This window comes from Elaeis guineensis, chromosome 1 (genome assembly GCF_000442705.2).
Source record: "Elaeis guineensis isolate ETL-2024a chromosome 1, EG11, whole genome shotgun sequence".
NCBI classification, from domain to species: Eukaryota; Viridiplantae; Streptophyta; class Magnoliopsida; order Arecales; family Arecaceae; genus Elaeis; species Elaeis guineensis.
In genome coordinates, this window is record NC_025993.2 from 117,071,968 (window position 1) to 117,094,923 (window position 22,956).

Genomic DNA, 22,956 nt, shown 5'->3' on the forward strand with positions numbered 1-22,956 from the left:
TTGTAGACTATCACAACCATGTTTCAAGCTCATGGCAGGACACCAAGAAAGTAGCTAGTTCAAAGAACCACAGGTGCTTAACTCTTAACTACCATAACCATGTTTCAAGTCCGTGGTGGGTTATTAATAAAGTGGCTAATCTAAAGGATCACAAGTGCTCGACTTTGAACTACTACGGCTATATTTTAAGTCCATGATAGGGCACCAATAAAGTAGCTAATCCAGAGTACCACAACCCCACATTCAGTCACACTATTCAATTACATGTTTATTAAGTATTGTAATTCAAGTTTATATTCTTTTGCAAAACTCAATGCACATGAATACCAAAATTCATTCAAGTCAGAATCAGTGATATTTCATATATAATTTTATACAAAATTATACATATACTTAATAAATAAGTATATAGCATGTAACTGTCAAAATCCATATAAATTAAGATTACTGATGCACAAAATAATTTTTATCTAAATAGATGATCAATATTCAGGAATTGTTACCTCTATTGACAATAAACTCTGAACAGGATTTACCAATCCACAGCTCGCATGTTCACTCAAGACTCAACGATATAATTCCAATACATCCTGGATCAATGATTAGCATAGGAAAAATAAATTATCATTAAATTTTTATTTTTAAAGCTCTAATATCCGAATTACTTTTAATCCCAAATTTCTCAACCATATCTAATATATAACTAATTAATAATAAAGATTTAAAGATTTATCTTAATTTAGAGATCGAAGCTCAAATCCTCTTGTCCAACATCTTCTCATCAAATTAATTGCATCTCCACATAAAAATTGATACTTATCATGGAACAAGATTGACACAAGGAGGATGATACTAGTTGGGTGGCGGCATCTAGTGGTAGCGGCATCTAGTGATCCTAATCAATCAGAATGGCATAGTCAATTCTACAGATCAATAAACAATGGTCCGATTAAAACAAGGGTAACAAGTTAAGGATTATTGATGGTGAGCTTGGGAATAGCCAACGAAAACTCGCGTAAAGACCAACAAGTAGATGATTGCCTATAATACCAAGCCGGGACCCCACACTAGGGTCCAATCAATTGATTTGGGTTTACCCAGACATCTGGACCCTCCATTAGTCTATAGAATTTTTAGAGAGAAATCCATGAAGGGAGAGTAAATTGCAGAGAGAGAAACTAGAGAGAAACTTGTAGAGAGAGAAAGTGGAGAGAGGAGAGAGGGAAGAGAGAGAAACTCTCTCCTTTTTTTTCTTCTTTTTTCCTTTACTTTTGTTGTCTTTTTTTTTTTTTTTTTTTTCTTTTTCTCCTCTTTCTTTTTCCCATTTTCTTCATTTTTTTCTCATGAAAAATAGTTGAAGACAACTTGGGTTGCTCAACTTCCATAGTGGCGACCTCCCGACGATAGCAGACCCCGGCAGCTTTGGCGGAGTTTAGCTCCGGCCCTCGATATTAGAGTATGACTGGCGATGGTGGCTGGTCCGATGGAAGCAATGAAGAAAGAAACAAGGGAAGGCTATGTTCATGGAATCCGATGACCACCCAGTCGGTGGGGGCATCAAAGAAACTAAGAAGAAGGGGAAAGAGGTTCAGAGGCTATACCTTATCTCCGGCGAGGTATTTGGTCCTCTTTCTCGACGAAAATGGCGGTGGCTCTTGGAAATACTTGATGGAAATCCAAGGAAATCCCATGGATTTCGCCAGGGATTGATCGAGGATTGGGAGTGAGCTACCTAGGGGGAAGAAGATGCTCCTTTTATAGATTGAAGCTTGGGCTCCGACGAGCCCTAGAATCCTTCTCCTAGCTGAACGTGGGAGAGGGGGCAGACTCCCATTGGGAGTCTGAGTCTTCTGCCTCACGTGCCCAACATGTGAGGTTCAGATTTCTTTTTTTTTTTGATGTTTGCTTTAAAATGCATGCGAAGAAGAAAGTTAAAAAGTTAAGTAATCAATGGGTTGGGTTCTTATATAGTGATAATTGATGCTACCTTTTTCTAGGGTTGATGAGTGGCTTTAGAAATTGTAGGATTAAGTGATCAAGAATGGAACTGAAAAGCATGAAGAGTAAGGAATAGGATATGAATAGTAATCTAGCAAGATGGTAAGTGGTCATCATCATTGGAGGTGTAGGTTGTGTTCCTTCATGGAGGGTGGAGTTGCCGTCGTGAAGTAACACCTAGCTGGTGGATATCTTGATGTTACAAGTTGTATAAAATGCCCCCAAAGGTGTGGACGCAATGGATGTATGACCTTTGTGTCTTTATGTTCAAGTGGGTATCATCCTCCTAGCCTTAGGCAGACCATGGATCAGACCTTAGTCCTTTTTTAGATTTTTTAGAGTAGTAGTGCTAGTATGGCCATGCGGTACAAACAAGTTACCAAGATCCTGGATGTGCATAGTACCAAGATCGAGCCATGTCTCAAGGCCCGATTATGAACATGATCCAACATGCATGAGGTACATTGACACTCGACTTAGAATTGAACATATGCATGTAATCTTCCAATTTTTTAATATGAGCTTTTTACATTTTCGATGCTATAAATAGTTCATCGAACATGTATTGTATAGTCATGTAGGGGTTGAGTCTTGGTGCAACGATAAGGTTGCTCTCTTATGACTTGGAGGTCATGGGTTTGAAATATGAAAATAGTCTTTCCACACATGAGGGTAAGGCTGTGTATATCTAACCTTCTCTAGACCTTGCGATGGTGGGAGCCTCGTGCATGGTCGCTTTTTTTCTTTTAATATAGTCACATCATTCTTTAGGCATGTAACATAAAAATTAAAGTTTATTATGTTTAAACATAAAAATGAACTCACAAAACCCTATTTTTTCATCAAAACTAAATAAAAGCCTAAAGCCTTAGAAAAATATAAAAATATATGTTTTAGCATAATGGTATTGATTGGTACGATACTGGTACTGGTATTGTCCCAGACTAGTCTCCTACCTGTATACAATTTGATATGAAGACTAAGAACCTTTAGTTTAGATATTCTCTTCTAGGACATTGTTTTCTTGCTGTTTGATGAAATTTTCTATAGTAGTCCTACATTCTCAGTTTTTGGAAAGAAGTCGTGGTTACAAATCGTGCATTCAGATCCTAAAATTACTATATATCAATTTTTGAGGGCAGATCTACATCTCTTATGATGAAGATTTGCCAAAACTGTATCAGGTATCATATCGGCCTATGACCGGTTTGTTATGGTACTTGTATGTACCCTATTGACCTGAGCTGTACCAAAACCATGGGAGGGAGAGAGAGAGGAGGGTGGAAGAGAGGCAAGCTAGAAAGCAAGAATAGAGGGCTTCCTCACACGGATAGGGCAAGAGAGAGAGAGGAGAGCGAGGTGAGAGAGAGAGAGAGAGAATGAAGAGAACGATGACGACAAAAGAGAGAGATAGTGAGAGAGGGACATGTACCAGTCCGTTATCATTGTTGTTTGCGGCAATGAAACTCTAAACCTAGCAAGAGAGACGAGCAAGAGAGAGAGAGAGGAGGACTTTCATTACACCGAGCCTTAGTGGGATTCTGTGCGCTACTCACTTGACATATAATCATGGAATGCCGTACCATCTTGTAGCGTCTGGTATGGGGCATATCATACCATACCGATCCTGTACCGGCATGCTGTCTCGGAGAGTACCGGCACTATCGTGCTGTACCAAACCACATAGCGACATTACAATAGGATTTTATCGGTATAGGATTCGGTGCCGAGATGACGAACCTTGCACGTAATACTTTGCAATATCTTATCTAAGTATGTTGTTGCAGCTCATGATATTGCTCTATTGTTTCTCCAAGTCAGAGAATGGTGTTTTGTTATCTTACATGGACACTATGGCAATGTATGCCATTAAAGGTGTTAATTGTCCAAATTGAAAAATGGTGTTTGATTATCTTGGATTCCATGGGCATGTATGCCATTAAAGGTAATAATTCTCTCAAAAAAAGAACTATAAAATTGGCATTATTGTTTTTGGATTGATATTAATTCTTCAAGTTCTTAAGAATGTCTTGAATTTTGATTCTTAATCTGGGAAGAAGTCCATGTTTTGTGCTTTTCTAAATGAATACACCCGAAAGTTTATTAGGACTCATGGTCAGGGAGAGTTTGAATTTATATAAACAATATGCATATGAATTCTTATTTCTCTAAACCATCGAAAAGGCTTTGCATTGGTACATGCTAGTAGTTCACTTCATATGAAAAATACTATAAAGCTCCTTACTTGAACATATTGTCAGACAAGATCCCTATTCTTTGGTTCTAGATGCTTAGTGCCAAAGGTAATACTGACCATAGTACAAATGATAGAGTATACTGCAGGGCTAAGGCTTTCAGAGGAAGTAGGATGTTCAACAGGTTGCCCATCTTTGTGGTTTACTCATATTAGGAATAGGATAGAATAGGTGCTTGAAATGATCTCCCTATTTCATTAATATATATTAATAAGCCTCCAATATATTGAGACAATTGTTTTTTTTCCTGATTAAGCATTTCATCGAGTAGTGTGTAAGTAATTTGTGGTACTAATGGCTGTTATTATAATGACAATGGAATTACTAAACTACCTCATCCAAGAAAGAAATTTTGCATGAATGGGCTATTACGATTGAGACATGATTAGACATACTATCCTATGAGTAGGTGCTTGCAATTATTTACATAATTCCATCCTTAGTACATAACATCTTGGGATCTTAATGGCCATAATTTGTGATAATATTAGTTGTGTTGCCCAGTTTTTATTTATTGCGAGGTCAATTCATGGAATTAGGATGGAAGGACGGAACTTCCCACTTGGAACAAAAAAGGTTATGCATGAAGATGCTTCCAGAAGCTGGTCACCAGTAATATATTTTGGGGCATCTTGGTTTATGAAAATTACTGATGACCTTGACTAGCTTACTTGGGCGGTAAAATAAGGATCAATGTACACAATCATTATTAATAATTTATTCTGTTTGAACTTGCTTATCAAATACTGTGCACATCTTATGTAAACTGAAAGCTGATGTCATATGAATAGGACCAATTGTTTTTGTGTTTGCAAGATAATGAAGACATAGCATTAATATGGTTATCGATGAAGATTATGGTTAAGATGTCTTTTCCTGAGTTTCTTTTCTTCCTGCTGTAATCTTTTTGCTATATTGTTAGGTTAACTCTTGTTGTTTTGCTTTTGAATTTGATGACTTTGTCTTGTCTTTGGTTGCACTGCTTTGGATCACTATAGATTTCATAGCCAGCATAACTAGCATAAGATATTTTAATGCTAATTATGCAACTTCCAGTTTACAGGTGTTGGCAGAGGGTAAACTCATTAGAGAAATGGCTGTGAATCAGGTAAGCTCCCATAAGCCTTTGAATTGTTGTACTTCAACTTTAACTCTCAAAAATTGTCATGGGGACCATCTGAAACATGGAAATGTATGGTCTGTACCAAATCTGTAAAAGTACACACACTTGAAGTTTCCATTGAAACTATATCCCATGCCACATTCACATAGGGATGCATGTTTAATTTGAGAAAAATCTTCATTGTCACATAAAATGTCTTCCAATACCCTTTGTTTTCTCAGATTTGTGTGAAATTGACCTGACAATTTTATTTTGCCTCCTTATCTTAATTCTATCTACTTTAATGCTTATATAGATTTTAATTCCATGAATTTCTGATTTGTCTATATCTACAGATAAAATTGCATAAGTATATAATTGAGGAGATCACCTCACTCTAGGCCTGTCAATGGGTTAGGTTTTGACATGAAGGCAACCTGATTACCACAAGTTTTCATTGTTTTTTCGACCCAAATGTTTGACAATTACTCAACCCGATTATCTGATGTAAAAATCGTGTCAGACTCAGATCAGGGAAGTCTAATTCGATCATGATCTATCTCAAACAATATATATTGTATATGATATTCATAATATGCAATTATTATCCAATCCAATTTCCAGCCAACCCATCCAACCCAATCCTAATTTCCTAGCAGCCTGCCCAACCTACTATTCTTCTCCCGTCCTATAGGGGCTGTTTGGATGCTCCTATTAGATGTGTTGAATAGGTAATTCTAATTAGATATTCGGAATGGATAAGGTGTCAAGTGTCAACGGAATATGATATCATACAAATGAATTTTGTTATTTGTTATTTGGTCGATTGAAGCATAGGATATTGTAAACTAAGAGGACAGAATGCATAGCGTTTGGATGTAAATCCAAGTGAAATATAATAATCTTTTTCTTTTTTTTTTTTTTGTGGCAGGGCGAGAGTACAAAAATTATGGTAAAGATTACATAAATATGCCATGAAATACCAAATTTAAATATTGACTTAATTAAGTAAAGCTATGTTCATTATGGTTCATACAAACGAATATGCAATCATACAACTAGGACAACTAGGAAACATAGAAACTCCCAACCATACAAAATATGCAGATATCACAGAATTGAAATTTATTGACACAGTCTAGACATAAATTTTAAAGTATATTCACAGGTTTGATGCAAAATCTTACCTGCTGCCAGTGCAATGGCAAGATATCCAATAATTTAACAGAGATGAATCACTTTATACCTGTGCATGGTTAGTGCTGAAAAGTATATGCAGTTAAGTCTTTTGCCTTAATGATGAATTAACACTTCAATGAAGTTTGCCTTAACACAACAAATACTCTGTTCGGACTATTATTTATGCTAGCAGTCCCTTACCAACCAAACTCCATATTAAGTTAGCATCTTGATCGATATGACCTCATATATTCTTTCTGAACAATCTCAGGAATCAAACTAGTTTGCTATGGCCTCTTTGCAGGAAATAAGCCTACTAATCACTGTCATTGGCTGCACACATGAGCACATTAGAACTTTCAACTGCCCATTAGCAAAATCTCAGCTCCCACTATCAGTAAGGAGTTGAGACCATGTCTTGCACAAATAATGATGTCTTGCTACCTTTTCTTTGAAAATATACCTTTTTCCAGCCTCTGCCCTCCCCCTGTGCCCAGGCTGCCCTAGTTATTCTATCCTGTTTGAAACCATTATTGCTAACATAATATTTTAAGGAAGAATGATAGAAGGTATGAGGATGCAGGGGAAAAAGATAAAAGATAATATTACTTGATTATTTTAAATATTTTTAAGGATAAAATATTAAAAGACATTATTTGCATAGATGTTTCAGCATATATGTTCCTCATCCAAACTCCTTTAACTCAAGGATTCAAGACACATGACATTTTGCACAAATATCTTAATATTTACAAAATCAATTTCTAGAAACAATAAAAGCCTGCTTCCAATGTTTTTATGATGGATCAGACCTATTGTTAGAAAAGCCAGCTTGCCATCAATCTCTAAAATATACAACCGAAGAATTTGATTAATACTTCATATTCTGATGCACATTCGACTTATGGCAATGTATGCAACACAGATTTTCAAGATGAATGTGAGAGTCCAAGTGACCAATTCACAAACTTCATGGAATCTGCACAAGGAATAGTTCAAGAAGATTATTTTGTTTGCAAAATTTTGTTGGTTGCCATAGCTTTACCAGTTGTATAAATTCACAAAGCATCAGCTACTAGTAAGTTAACAAATAAAGCATTAACTAAGTCTGAATATGTACAAATACATATTGATCTCCTAATGAAACATGAATAACAAAATCTAAAAAGACAAGCATATACAATTTATTCTGAAGAAAAGCAGAAAACGCATGACAGTTGCACGCCATTTTTTGTTGTCTTCAGACATCAATATTCTGACACGAAAGCAACTCCTTTTTCTTTCTGTTTGTAATGTGTTAGTGCGATGCATCATTCACTAAAGGATCATTCTTCCATTAAACCTTATCTCCTTAGCAGTTACCCTTTTGGGGTTTGAGTATGTTTTTCATTTGCATGTTTGGCATGTGGTCGTCCTTGCTAAGAGCTCTTCCTTGATGCAACTTTTGTTTTTCCAAACGTTCTCAATGAAAGGTTTTATATTTGATCTTGTAGATGTGGATGGAAGTTGAAATTCTTGATTGATGTGAACTGTTTCCCCATTAGCATGTAAGAGGAACCTGAGGTTAAGAAGTATTAAAGTCTATAACTTTTGGACTTTATCAATTTTATACTGTAAAGTAGGTTTAGACTATGCTTCAAAATTTGTGCTCATAGAAAACTGAAATAGATCTCATCATATTATTCTTGTCATAGTTGTCCAAATAATCTGACACTCTCATGCTCAGTTACTTGGGTTGGAAAAGCAGTAGAATTATTGGTCTCAAAGTATGTCAAGTAATCTATTATATTGAATAATTAAGAGGCTCCATAGCTTTTCTATGAGATTGGTATTCATAGAAGCATGTTAGCATACTTTCCTGTGGTTTCTAAATTCTGATATTCATTAGCCTTTTTGTGTCAATTCCTCGCATCATATGGCTTTTGTGTAAAATATGACACTTCCTGGTTTCTTCTTTAGTGGAATGCTCATTTTATCTTTTTATCTGTCTTTTTTGTTAGTATTCCCTTGTCATTATGTGAAGGAAGAACTTTGCTCTTTCGCAATTCATCTTTTGATGATAATATGCCTGCTTTCTCAGCCGAAACTTTTGCTAGTTTTAATTGAATTGGCTTTAGTTGTCATCCTATCAAATGTGCATGTGATGATGTCATGCATATCTTATACTTATATATCAATTGTTGGTATGGACTAGGAAACTCAGCTGATTAGAATTATGCTTCACTTATAGAAGAAGGACTCAAGGATAGGAACTTCACATCAAATGTGATAAGCCTTTGACGTTTTAATCTTGTAATATTTTGGATATTTCTTTTATTGAGATTTTAAATTTTAATCTTCATGCTAAAAAGAATTTAATTGGTGCTAATCATTTTATTCCGCTCACAGCTTCCAGTAATCTTCCACCTTTCATGGTGCAATGCGTTCGATAACTGAAGGAATTACCAAGATACAACAGTATGCTGAGATATTATCTGACTTCTTACTAAAATAAGTAAATAATACGTTATTGATGACATGCAATCATGTTGGCATAGTTATGTTACTGTGCATGCTTTTAATATCTATAAGCTTCTGAACATGAAACTTCTGACATAATTGACTTCTCTAAGAATTATGAACTCTCTCTTCCGAACATTTGTTCTCATTCTTCTGTCTTCATTCACTGAGTATTCACGAAGGTACCTTGGGGATTGCTTGTTGTGTTAGTGCTTAATATTACCTTGTTGGATTCCATTCTGATGCTAACATATGTGGTACTTAGCTGAAGCTGATGATTCCTTGCATTCTTGTTTCTGGTTCGGTGGCAGTTGGCTTTGGTTGTCTAACGTGAGTATGGTAAAGTTCTCTGCATTTGTCAGCATTCTGGTATCCTGCATTTGTGGAGTTCTCTAACCAACCTAAGTATTGCCTACAGTGCAGAAAGAGAAAATACTTATCTGGCGTTGAGCCCTTCTATAACAAGCATTGCTGTAATTTCATCAGTAAGTCATCATAATGAGCCGTTCACCATTTTTGTGCAAGTGTAGCCTCTGATTTTGTTCTTTCTTTACCACTCCAGTGTGTTGTATATATCTTAATGAAGGGGCTGAGTTCTTCAAGTATGAATTCTCCATTATTAGGTATATATAAAATCCACCCTGTTCCTGCTTTGTTATCTCTATAGGACCTTTTTTCGAATTCTTTACTCTTCCCTTCATAATCATTGCCAGATTATGGAGTTTCTCTTTGTAGCAAAGAAGTAGTCTGCTTATCTGTATGAATAATGAATGTTTGTTCAGGAGTGTTTATATCTTCTGGAGCTTCAGTAGGATCCCTTATGCAGTGGATTATGCAGGTTTGGAACTGTTGTATTCTGTCACATGAATTTCTGTGGGTACAGAAGCAATTGCAATTGAGGGTGGTGCTAACCACAGTTCTCTGTTGTGTTTTGGTATTCTTAGGTCATGATCCATAAAAATTCAGAATCTGAAACTAAATTTATTTCTTGGAAGGACTTTTTCAATGACAAGGATGTTCATAAGGTATCTAACTGAATCACCCAAGTAAAGCCTTGTTAGGAAGATATTATATGTGGATCATTTCTACCACTGTTTCTCCCTTTTTTTTTTTTAACAGTTATTCGCCTTAATGCTTCCTGCAACACTTAGTTCAGGATTGGTCCAGATAACATCTCTTACAGATCTTTATTTTTCATCATTTATCCCTGGTGCTGCTGCAGGTCTTTCCTGTAAGTTATTTTTGTTATCTTCCAGAGTATCATTTGGAAATTCAAAATTGAAGCAATCCCTATTTTCAATCAATTTTCAGAACTATTTTCCTGCATGAAAATTTTTTATATTGATTATTTTTGATTTCTATATATATGATTTATATATTCTGTGTTGCTCTTCTGGAAGTTTCATTTGTCCAGTCATTGATCAAGCACGTGAGCTGTTTGGATTGAACTTTATTTTGTTGATAGAAGATGTTCCCACATGAAACATCAGCCTTGAGGCCCCAGATGTAGAAGATGCTCAAGTCCTGTAGTTATTTTAAATCCTTGATCTGGGTGCTGATTGCTTTACTTTGTGGATGGAAATTAGCAAAAGTAGATTTATGAATGTTGTTGCTAAGGTGTTGGGATGCCAATCCTGATTGTAATGCATAATAACAATTCAACGGAAAAGTATTTGGAGTAACATAAACAGGGATGGCTGTGTAAGATATTGTAGCCACTCCTATCTAACACACACAGAAACACATTATACAAATGGTAGATATACATAAATTGTCTTTTCGAGCAAAATCTCTAAAACAATTGTGAAGTAGTTTCCTTCTCCATTAACTTCACAGAGTTAATGCACTTGTTGACTTATCTTGTTGTTTACTTAATGCATGATATTCTCTGTTTTTGTTAATTTATGGTAAGTTGCAATATTTAGTTTTAACTCAAAGCATATTTGATCTTTTTTTATTGCTAGATGCACATCTCCTGACAATGGCTCCACTAGGCATATTATCTAGTGCACTAATTCTACCTCTTCTGCCTACTTTTTCAAGGCTTACAAAGGTGAACAAAATCAAAGGCCTTCTCCATAGATAAATTGAAATTTTACATGTAGCATTCTGTTCTTCTTTTTTTGTTTTTTAATTAAACAAAAAATTGGTGCAGCATTCCTCATTGGCAAGTCTAAAGGAGAATCTGCAAAAAGCAATTCTACTGTGCATGGTGAGTTAGTAGCTTTCGTTGCATAGTACATCTTCGGTGATTTAAAGCTACTAGTAGTTTCAGAGTTCTTCCCTGTAAAGTAATAATAGAACTGCTTATCCATGTGGTAGCACTTTTAACATTAATGCTCCTTTACATGTAATTTTTTTTTTTTGGAGAAAACTGTACATATGACATGTACAAATTTCTGTTCATGCCTTAAAGTGTAATTTAGAAAGTGATCAGCCATTAAATGCCATAGCATCATATTTCATCTCCATATTTTTGATCTTAGCTATCTAATGAAATCATTATTATTTCATGATTTACCTTGGGAATTGTATGGACAATGTGAACTGGGTGCAGATTGTAATTGCCAAGGCTACATAAGATAAGAATGGAGTAATCTGTATTTCTTCATACAGCTAATAGTGATCAAGCTTGCATGACTTCAAATGTAATTCCAAACACCTCCCTGCACTTCATCCAAACAAGATATGATAAGTTTAAAAAGATTTATTATGCTCGTTATTGTGGGTCTCAAAGATGGATCCGTTCATTATCCCCAAGTTGCAGTGATTAATCCCTTTGCAATTGATTAAAGCATATTGTTTGGATGGAGGCCTGTCAGAAGGCTCCATTCCATCCTGATTTAATTTCTTTGCAGTTTAATTTCCATTGCAGTTTATTATCAGATTAATCCTCTGCTTTATACAAATTATGCATTTCAAAGTATAGGACTATCTCTCCCATAGAAGTTTCAGACAGCCCCAAAGAACCTTTTTTAATCAAAATCTGGAATTTGTGTTCAACTTATAATTCCATAAACATTAGGAATAAATTTTTCATATGGTTATTATTTATGGAATCTGTAAGGGGATATCAGAAATATTAGGTATTAAATTCAATAATTTATCAATGAAGAGACCAAGATATTATTTTTGTAATTTACATCGATCTGTTTATCTGTCAATGTTTTAAATCTCTAATTCTTCCATGCCTTTTTTATGAACAAGTTGTCGGCATCCAGTTTATTGATTGGGGTTAACATTATGTTGCCTAATGTAATCATCCTGGTCCTGCAAAGTTGTCAATTTTGCAACTCGCAAGGCTCTAAGTGAAAGCGTTAATCTTTTGTGATATTACAAAACAATAACATCATCATTATAATCATCACCAAATCTTTTTTCCCATCAAAAATGGAAGGATTGAGAAAGCCCCGTGACTGCTTATCAACTTTCTAAAATTGATGACGAATTTCTGGTGAAGGCCAAGCAGGCAACTGCAGTGGTGTCGTAAAACATAGAGAGGTATTTGTTAGCCAGGAAGATCCATCCTATCCCAAATATCCACATTTCATAATTTTATTTTATTATAAATCACATATGGTGTATGATTTGGATATTATTAGTCCATGCATTGCTTCTAAGCTAATGCTTTCTTTCCTGCATTTTTTCCTGATTTTGGAAGCCCTTCTAGTCTGCTACATGTTAGTGATTGAATTTATTTGGTAAAGAGAGAGCCACAAATGATGATTATTATATAATTTTGGCTTTCCATTACAGGTGATTATTTTGCCAATCACATGCACAATTTGTGTGCTGGCAGGGCCAGTTATAAGTTTGTTATTTCAGAGATTGATGTTTGACTCCTCTGCTAGTTCTTTTGTTTCATCTTTACTTCGATGCTGTACGTACCACAACCTTTTTCATTTGAAAATTATCACACTAAGCAGTATCTATGTTTTAGCAATTATTTTTTCACCCAAATTTCATGATTTTTCTGCAGATGTTTTTTATTTGATTTCTTCTTTTATCCTTGTGATCTAGTAGTAACTTTTAGCTAGTGGCTAGTTATATTGTTCTTTTTCATTTAGTTACTAATAGACCAAGTTCTCATTCTTGTCCATGGTTTGCTCATAATATGTAATAATATGATCCACAAATTCACTCCTATTGCGTTCAACCAGCCATACATAGATTGAAGCACTGTACCAGTCTATAGCAGCCATTCTAGACTGAATGTTAATTTACCAGTACTAGTACAATGCCTAGTGTTATATCTAACTTTAATTGTGGGAGAACTAATAGGCTTGGTGTCATATTAACCATACTACACCAATCTTCACACCCTCTGGTGTTATATCTAACTGTTATTGTGGCATAACCAAAATGCCTCATGTCATATTAACCATATCGCACTAGTCCGTACTACCAGAAATGTATTGGTATTAAGACTTTAAATCTTGAACCATAGCATATCTAATAAGTATCTTACAAATTGGCTTCATATTATTGTTCTCTCCTTGGATTTTATATATGGTCAACCTTCACTATATAGAGTCTTATTTTAATCTTTCTATGACCATCACCATCTAGCCAAGGTTTGCCGTACCGCCTTGAACCATTCGGTTTCGAATGTACCAAATTGAATTGATGGAAAACTGGAATGGTTCGCCTTGTAGGCTTGGTTAAACCCCTCCCCCCATCACTCGGCTTAGTTTGATTAACCTTGGATCAATTACCACCCCTTGTTTGGCTTAGTTTTGATTTGACCACCTCTCTGGCTCGTTAAAAAGCCTCCCCCGCTCCCTTTGGTCTGCGATGTTTCAAGATCCCCCCCTCGGGGCCTTGTGATTGTTTTGAGCATGCCCTCTTGAGACTCAATGCTTATCCTTTCCCCAAGCATCACTGTAAGCATCGTCCCCCCTCCACCTCTCTCGCTTGGCCATAACCCTATTGCCTAGGGTTCCATCCCACCTACAATGCCGAGGGCTCGAAAGCCCTCTCTCTCTCGGCCTCTATCTCTCTCACTCCCTCTCCCTCTCTCTCCCTCTTCTTACCTCTCCCTCCCTCCCTCCGACTGTCTCTTTTCCTCTCTCTCTTTCTCCCCCTCCCCTTTCCTCACCGGCTCTCCCTTATATTGGTACGCTCGGGAATAGTATGGTATGGACCCATACCGAGCCGAACCGGTTATCAACTGATAGCAGTTCAGTGAACCTTGATCTAGCCTTTTCCCAACTATTTGAGGTTGGCTTTATGGATCCGCAGTTGCCAACTACATGGTTATGGCTATACCTCATAATCATAACCATTTAGTCTTATTTAAATCTTTTTACCTCATAAATTCATACTTCTTTTAGCCGCCATTGTTCTCAAAAATTCTTTGACCCAAATTCAAGCTAAAATATGTCAATTGACTATCTAAATCTTCATCGTCTTATTTTTGCTATTCAGCTTCTTAAGTTTGTCTTCCAATTTAAATCATATTGGTGCCATCTCACATACATTTCAGCATCCTCGTCTCTAGATTTCCTACAGTAGAAAGCTATAGTAGAGAGATTTCCTCTTTTGTATAAAGTATTAGCAGTACGGCATTACTTTCCTCTTTGTACATGTAGGAATCTGGCATGCCGCCAACTTATAAATTTGGCACATCATTCTACAAGAGCAACAGTTTAGTAAACTATCTTTCATGTTATAGATGAATTATGTAAGAATAAATAGTTTATATTATTTATATCTGTAAATTCTATTATTAAAGAATCCATGTGCTATTCCTCTAGTTTTATCTTTAGGGTATGGATAAAGTCTTTGTTGGGCTGGTATTAACACTTAACACCGGGTAGGGGGAGGGTCTATTAAGTTATTTTTAATCAAATATTAAAAAGGCTCTTTAGTCCTTTTCGAATATTTTTGTTCTGGCACATCAAGGAAGGTTTGTTGATACTGGCCAATACACCTGTATTAGCAGCACCTAAATCCTCCATATCACCCCCTGAATTGTCTATAAGTTTCTATTAGTCTTATGCAGCACGGATCTAGAGGTTTAACAGATTAGATATTCCAAACCTGCTGAAATCTAGAAGAACATAGCATGCTTCTAGAAGACATAAGTTTCACATAGATATCATATTTGTTGATAATGGACTTATTGGTTAATTTGCCATTGTTGTTTCTTGGTCCTTTGCCAAATTACAATTAGTGCAAGATGAAAAACTGAGTTCCGGTTTTTTTGGACATTGTAGCTCTATGATTAAATCTATGAACCAAATATTCTTTAGGGTTACAGTTCTATCTATTAAGAAACACAGATTGTTTTGATATTTAAGAATGATGTATTTGTGGTTGATTCTAGATTTGCTACTTTCTTCTTAACTTTCTTCCTTCTTATCTTGCTCTATCATAATATTTTCTTCCTCTGAAAGATTTCACTTGTTTTCACCTGATGCTTGTGGTATTAGAGCCAAATATCTTACAAGCAACAGAATCAAAAAATGAAAGGTGTAATCACCAACAATCATTAGCTCAATTGGTTGGCACCTCTCCCCTATGGGCTTGCCCTTGGAGGAGGTCTAGGGTTCAAATCCTGGATATTGCTTAAAAAAAAAAAAAAAAAAAAAGAAGTCGTCTAATCATGATGATCAATGCAAGGATTAAAGTGCAATGGAATATTTCAATGGGATGATAATAATATTAAAGAGTCAATTTCTCTCTAAGGACTTAGTCCTGATATATCAACTTTCCCCTTTGAGGATGAATATCGCGACAAGCCATACAAGTGAAATACCTAAATAATATAGGTAAACCCTCAAAATTTGCTTGAAATTATTCTTCTCCCGAATCTCTTAGTTCTATCATGAGTTTTATTTTTTTTTTGCAAAAATGCAAATAGAAATATGAATTCTAATATTGAAATGTTTTCCTATAAAGTAAGGTCTACCGAACTGGTATTGGGGCTCGTATCGGTTGTTGGCTAGTATGGTATGGTATGGGTAGGTATCGTACCGTACTGGGGTGTACCAAATAGGGAGAGGGAGTAGGATCTACCACAAGAAAGTATACAAAATTATTTATTATATGTTTGATCCACATATTACGAAACTGATCTTTATATAAATCTAGTGCAAAAACTACTTATAAAATTATGAGCATTATTGAAAAGAATTATATACATCTAGCACAAAAAATACTTATAAAATTATGAGCATTATTGAGAAGAAAATATACATTCCCATGATCCCATGAAACATTTATGAGCGTGACATAGGAGCTGCACATTTCAAAGCTATAAAACAAGGACCAACAAATAAGTTTTTTGTATATGATGTTCAAGCATCTCCTCCGAGGGTTATCCAAACAAATTTCATGATCTGTCATGGAGTTTGGACCACATCTATCTGGAAACAAAATTTCTAATAAATCTTTGAAGAAAAGAAGCCATGGGTCACTGTTTAACAAAAGAATTAAAAGACTTATCTAATGGTACACAGTCGAGCATCATGTCCACACCTCAAGTAATGTTGATTCATGTGTTTGGTTCATAATGTATAAGCACAAACCAAATTTTGTAATTGGTTATTTTGCAGCTTTCGAGCTTTAATGAAGAAGACAGTGCTAAAAATTAAGATAACAGTACTACTAAAAAGAAAAAAAATAAAGATAACAGTAATAGCTGGAAAAACAAGCCTAGATGAAGATGGAGCACCTTATGGTTCATACCATGAACAAAACCAGCTTCTTATTTGCAAGAGGATTTCTAAGTTCATCCTACTCCAAGTTTCTACTGGACAACAGCTGGAACTGACAAATAAGGTCCGCTATCTCAGTATCAGGTACCATATCGGTACCTTGCCGGTTTGGTACGGTATGATATACATCCTATGTAGAAATAGCTCCGAAACCATTGTTCTCAATTGTTATCTTGGTACACCTTAGTTCAGATCGGTACACTTTGGTACGGATTGGTACGCACCTGGGTATGAGTCGGTGTGCCTCAGTTGGGGCGGTATGTCTCTATATGAGCAGCACGGGGCTTGTACCAACTTGAAACTGGGGTTTCATACTGGTTTCCTCCTGATGCGGTATGGTATGTCCCATATTGGGTTGTATGGGGCGGCACAGCAAACCATGCTTACAAGAAAAGCAACTAGTCTTGGCACGCCCATTGTTGAGACTAATTCATATATTTGACCACAAATTTGATGGTGAGTTTCAACTGATTTTGGAAAATTGTTTTCCTTGTCCAATTCATACTCTATAAAATTCTCTCTATGGATATTTTCATTAGCAAATTCATATTATTTTGGGAACTCTTAAACCAGTCACAGAAGCTGGTGTGTCATATGCAACGACTACTTATTTAACGAAAATTCTTTGCAAAGTTGCAACTAGTTCCATACGCTTTACATCATGTGTGAGACTATCGTATTTTTGATAAAATGTTTTGGCACACTAGGCTCCAACTGGTTAGGCCTGGCATGTTGCATGTCGAGACTAGCTCGTACTTGACAAAAATTTAGTGCACTGAGTTCTAAGTCTAACAAGCCCTGAATATAAAGTAAGAAAATGATGAAAGAAACATCTATAAACTAACAGTAAACACACAATGAGCATCATCATTCCTTTATGCCTAAGATTCATCATGAGAGGCCACTTTTTTTTTCACCATTATGTACAACCTGATTCAGCTTGTATAAGCTCTCTTTTAGCTTGCACAACTGTGCTTCTTGCCATTTGCTTTCTTCTTATGTAACTTCCTCCAAATTATTAAGGAGTCCTTAACTGTATTTAGTAGTTTAATTTCTAGATTTATCTTTTTGGTTAAACCAATGTTAGCTAGATGGCATCTTCACCGTGAGTCAGGATATTTTGTTGAAGTTATTACCTTCTGCCCATGACCTTTTTCCACCTGCTATGCTTTATACTCCTTGCCTTCACTCTGCATGTCAAATTTTCTAGAGTGCTTTATTTACTCTTTAGTAAGTTTACTGGCTTAGGAAAGTGATTCTGATGCAATGGATCCATCTTTTTCCACATGACAAAATTATACTCTACTTTGCCTTCGCTAGTCTGGACTTCCTTCTAAGTAGCTTTCTGATAAACTATGCTCTTCGACATGGTATGCTCATATTGAGGTAAGATAATTTAGTGTGATTGCTGGACTTTAATTCATTTTAGTTGGTCAGTTTGTTTCTTAAGAAGTCTAAGTTTGGATCCAGTTGCTGCTTTGATTTCTAAGAATCGTCAATTTTGAGGGGTTTTTTTTTTCCCTTGGGGTACATCAATTTGAGGTTCAGTATATTGCTTTGACATGCTTACACTATACAAACACACATGCACACCAGTAAAACAACATTATAAATAATAAAGCTGTTCCATCAAAATTCTGTTCATTTTGTTGCACGGAGTAAAATGTTGAAAAAGGATTAAAGTACACTCACTTCACTCAAAATATTATGTTGAACAAGGAATAAAATACTCTCACTTCTCTCATCATTTTGTTGCACAAGGAATAAGATGTTAACAGAGAGAAGAAAGTTTTCAGAATTTGGCAGTCTTTGTTTTAATTTCTGGTTACTTTCTGTCTCGTGGGGTTCTGGGGTCTCAATAAGTGACTGGGAGATCTCTCACATAAGATTCAAGGGATAGGAGGCAGAAGCCCACTCCCAACAAATAAGAAAAACCATACATGAGAGATCCATACAAGAGAAATCATTTCTCCTATAGGACACGGGAGGTAAGAGGGAATTCAAGTTTAATAAAAAAGAGTAAATGAATGGAACAATGGTAGCCAGCTCAACCTCTATCCAGACCTTACATGCGTGAGTTTGGCTCATGGCCTAACCAGGCTGTTGGGTAGTTATTCACTTGTATGTGTACTTTTAGACTGCAGCCCACGCACAACCAAGTAGGTTGAAGAGAACTAATATATGAGGTTCTGATTAAATAAGAAAATCCTAGTTTTGAAGCTTTACTAGGTTCAGGGGCCTGGTAAAAACACATAGCAGTCTCAAAAGAAACCACTCAGCAAATCATTAAAAGCCATGGAAAAATACCAAAATTCAACGAAAAATGTTGAATCATGTCTTATCATCTTGTACATCTACGATTCCGACATATCCTGTATTATCTCCTAATGCTAATGTTAATCATGACATTAAGGCCAAGCAATGTAAGCTTGTTTGAAGGAACATGGCGAAGTATTAGACAGGTTTATTTTGGTATGGTTAAGATTTTGAGAAAGACTGGAGGGTGGTTAACTTCTCACATCGAACATGGCAGAATAAAGATGCAGGATGACTTGTGGATACCTATATGTCACTGTGGAAAGCAGAAACATTTCTACATCCAGATATTATTGAGCATCTTATATGGTCACCAGGAAAGGATGGTCTTGTGTCATTTAAAAAGATAATTTCCTCTCCTCTGTGACTGTTTTTAGCGTAGGGGCTGCTGGAGTCATTGACACAATCATTGTATTTGACCGAAAATCCTGTTACCAACCAAATGAGAATTTCTTCTAAATTTATGTATTCAGTAAACAGCATGATTCTTGCAAGTCCTGCTGCCTAGCAAACTTGCATCATTTCATGATTTGCAAGCCTAATCAACTGGTTAATATGAAATGATGTTATAATTATTTTATGCAGGCATGAGCTTTCATGTTGTTTCATTTGTAGGCCCCATGCAGCCAAAGTTCTGTTTTCCTTTTCTGAGATGTATCTAATACACTTTGCCTCTACATACTCATCTAGATGATGTAGACACATGATATTTTGGACTCTTTGTAATCATCTTTTTCTTTGGTTACATTATTGGGCATTAGCTGAGCATTTCTATCTCTAACACATATATCCACACAACAACAACAGCAACAACAAAGAACATGGAGATCCTGCTAAAAATTTAGTTTCATTGTTCTAAGCTAAACTTTTTGTCAATCCAGTTATGTTTAAGTTACCTGAAAGAGGGGCAAAAAGGCTTGCCATCTAGGGTTTCATTGACCAATATATATAGAGTACAGGATGTTCATATATGGCAACATAGGCCAATAATAATACAGCAATAATACCATAAAAACCTCCACTATATATGGAAAGAAATATGCAATACTAAATATATCCTAATATCTGCCTGCAAGCTGAGCATCCTTGCATGGAGGCAAAGATTGGTGCGCAAAATCGAAAATGGAGAAGTGGACAATGGTTTGGTGAAGATGTTAGCAAGTTGTTTGTCAGAAGAGATATGGACCATATTCAAATCATCCGATTGAACTTTCTCCCGCAAGTAGTGATAATCAAGTTCAATGTGCTTCATATGAGCATGTAAAATAGAATTTGCAGCAAGGTATGTTGTGCTAAGATTATCACAATAGATGCGAATGGTGTCATAAGAAGACACCAAGATCACGAAGTAGACGATGGATCCAAACTGTCTCGGCTAGTGTGTAGGCCATAGATTGATACTTCGCTTGCCTTAGAATTTGCACCAAGGCTGCTTCTTAGCTGACCACGAGATAAGATTAGGTCCAAAAAATATGCAATATCCCGAAGTGGACCTCCGTGTATCTGGACAACCAGCCCAATCAGCATCTGAAAAAGCAATGAGCGATGGATTCAGACAGCGGGAGATAGAAATGCCATAGGACAATATCCTACGAATGTATAGGAGAAGACGTTTGTTAAAGTAAAGAATAGAGAAGGAGAATAAAATAATTCATCATATTAATTTGACCTGAGATACATATATATAGACATCATACAGGGCCTAAAGGCCTACTCAACGTAACTACTAATAAGTAGACTACCTATAGGCCCACATGACTTAAAGCCCAATATATATGTTTTATTCTTAACACTCCCCCTCAAGATGGAGAATAGATATTAATCATACCCAGCTTGTTACAAATGTAATCAATTCTAGCCCAGGTAAAACTCTTTATAAATAGATCGGTCAGTTGATCCTCTGAGCGTATGTAATTGGTAGAAATGAGCTTTTGTTTAATCTTCTCCCTCACAAAGTGACAATCAACTTCAATGTGCTTCGTCCTTTCATGAAATATCGGGTTTGATACGATATGCATAGCTGCCTGATTATCACACCACAGCTTCATAGGAGAAGAATCTGCAAAACCAATCTCTTCTAGAAAATGTTGAATCCACATCAATTCACATATCGTCTGTGCCATAGCCCAGTATTCAGATTCTACACTTGACTGAGACACCATATTTGCTTCTTACTCTTCCAAGATACTAGATTTCTCCCATAAATATATAGTATTTTGTTGTAGACTTCCTATCATTAGACGAACCTGCCTAATTAGCATTAGTGAACCTCTCAATCTGTACACCACCATGATCTCTATCCACAATGCCCTTTCTTGGGGCTCTTTTTAAGTACCTTACTATACGGATTAAGGCATCCCAATGTACAGTAGTGGGTGCTGATATGAACTGACTCAATACACTCACAGGAAATGCAATGTCTGGATGTGTGATTGTGAGGTAGTTGAGTTTTCCAATAAGTCTTCTGTATTTTTCTGGTTCAATAAACATCTCCGCCTCTCCTACTACAAGTTTGACATTTGGATCCATAAGACTTACGCAAGGCTTTGCTCCAAGTAGACTAGTATCTGTCAAGAGATCTAGAATATACTTCCTTTGAGAAAGAAATATACCTTTCTTTGAGTGAGCCAATTTAATCCTAAAAGAGTATTTCAGTTGTCTCAAATCTTTAGTCTAAAACTTTGCTTAAAGAAACTCCTTCAGTGAAGAAGTATCCGTCGCTCTCTGTAATCACAATATCATCAACATACACTATCAACAAAATACAATTATTGTTAGTATGTCTGAAAAACACAATATGATCACATGTACTCCTCTTCATGCCAAACTCTATTACCACATCACTGAACCTACCAAATCAAGCTTTGGGAGACTGCTTTAACCCGTATAATGATTTTTTCAATTTGCACACCATGCCATACTCTCCCTGAGCAACAAACTCGGGTTGCTCCATATACACTTCTTCCTGTAAGTCACTATGAAGAAATACATTCTTGATATTTAACTGATATAAGGGCCAACAACAAGTAGTAGCTAAGAAAATAAATATGCGAATAGATGTCATCTTAGCCATAAGAGGGAAAGTATCAGTATAATCCACACCATAAGTCTGGGCATATCCTTTAGCTATCAAACAAGCTTTAAATCTATCAACAGAACTATCATCATTCATCTTCATCATATATACCCACTTACACCCAATAGTACACTTATTTGATTGGAGAGAAACCAAGTCTCGAGTGCCATTAGCCTCAAGAGTCGACATTTCTTCCTCCATAGCTATCCTCCAGCCATTGTGTGACAACGCCTCATCTAGTGTTTTAGGAATAGTCACAGAATCGAGAGAGGCAACAAAGGAGTGGGTTGACTGTGATAAATGGTTATAGAAAACAAAGGATGAAATAGGATGGGTACAATTGTGTTTATCTTTTCTAAGAGCAATAGGTAGATCAAGATCAGAATCAGACGATGCGGACGCCGGTAGAGACGAGGTAGCCAATAGTAGATCTGCTGGTTGAGGACCTGCAACATTTGATTGGGGAGGTTTATCTCGACAGGTGTAGACATAAGTAATGAGAGGACGAGGTGGATCGGATGAAGCTGTAGAGGTGGGATAACTGACTGTGTATATCAGAAAGTCCTCCATAGACTCCATCTTAGAAGTAGGAGAGGGACTAGCAAAGAAAGGACTCGATTCAAAGAAAGTGATATCTTGAGACACAAGGTGTCGACCTAACATAGGAGAATAATTTTGGTATCCCTTTTGTGTGCGGAAGTACCCAAGAAAGATACTTTAGTGATCGAGAGTCCAACTAACTGATCTGGGATCTCATATCCTGTACAAAACAAGTGCAGCCAAATGTCTCAGGACGAATGGAAAACAATG

General features: G+C 36.2%; 1 protein-coding gene across 3 annotated transcripts in view; it reads left to right on the top strand.

Moving 5' to 3' along the window:
* LOC105038782 (uncharacterized) overlaps positions 1-22,956 on the top strand; it is a 46,515-nt gene that overhangs the window by 16,665 nt on the left and 6,894 nt on the right. For all 3 annotated transcript variants that reach the window (XM_073260953.1, XM_073260955.1, XM_073260952.1), the window contains 10 exons: positions 5,310-5,361; positions 9,299-9,363; positions 9,452-9,518; positions 9,596-9,656; positions 9,816-9,871; positions 9,978-10,058; positions 10,153-10,264; positions 10,998-11,086; positions 11,189-11,245; positions 12,790-12,913. In XM_073260953.1, the coding sequence (XP_073117054.1) occupies positions 5,310-5,361; positions 9,299-9,363; positions 9,452-9,518; positions 9,596-9,656; positions 9,816-9,871; positions 9,978-10,058; positions 10,153-10,264; positions 10,998-11,086; positions 11,189-11,245; positions 12,790-12,913 (764 nt within the window). The remainder of the gene's footprint in view (positions 1-5,309; positions 5,362-9,298; positions 9,364-9,451; positions 9,519-9,595; positions 9,657-9,815; positions 9,872-9,977; positions 10,059-10,152; positions 10,265-10,997; positions 11,087-11,188; positions 11,246-12,789; positions 12,914-22,956) is intronic.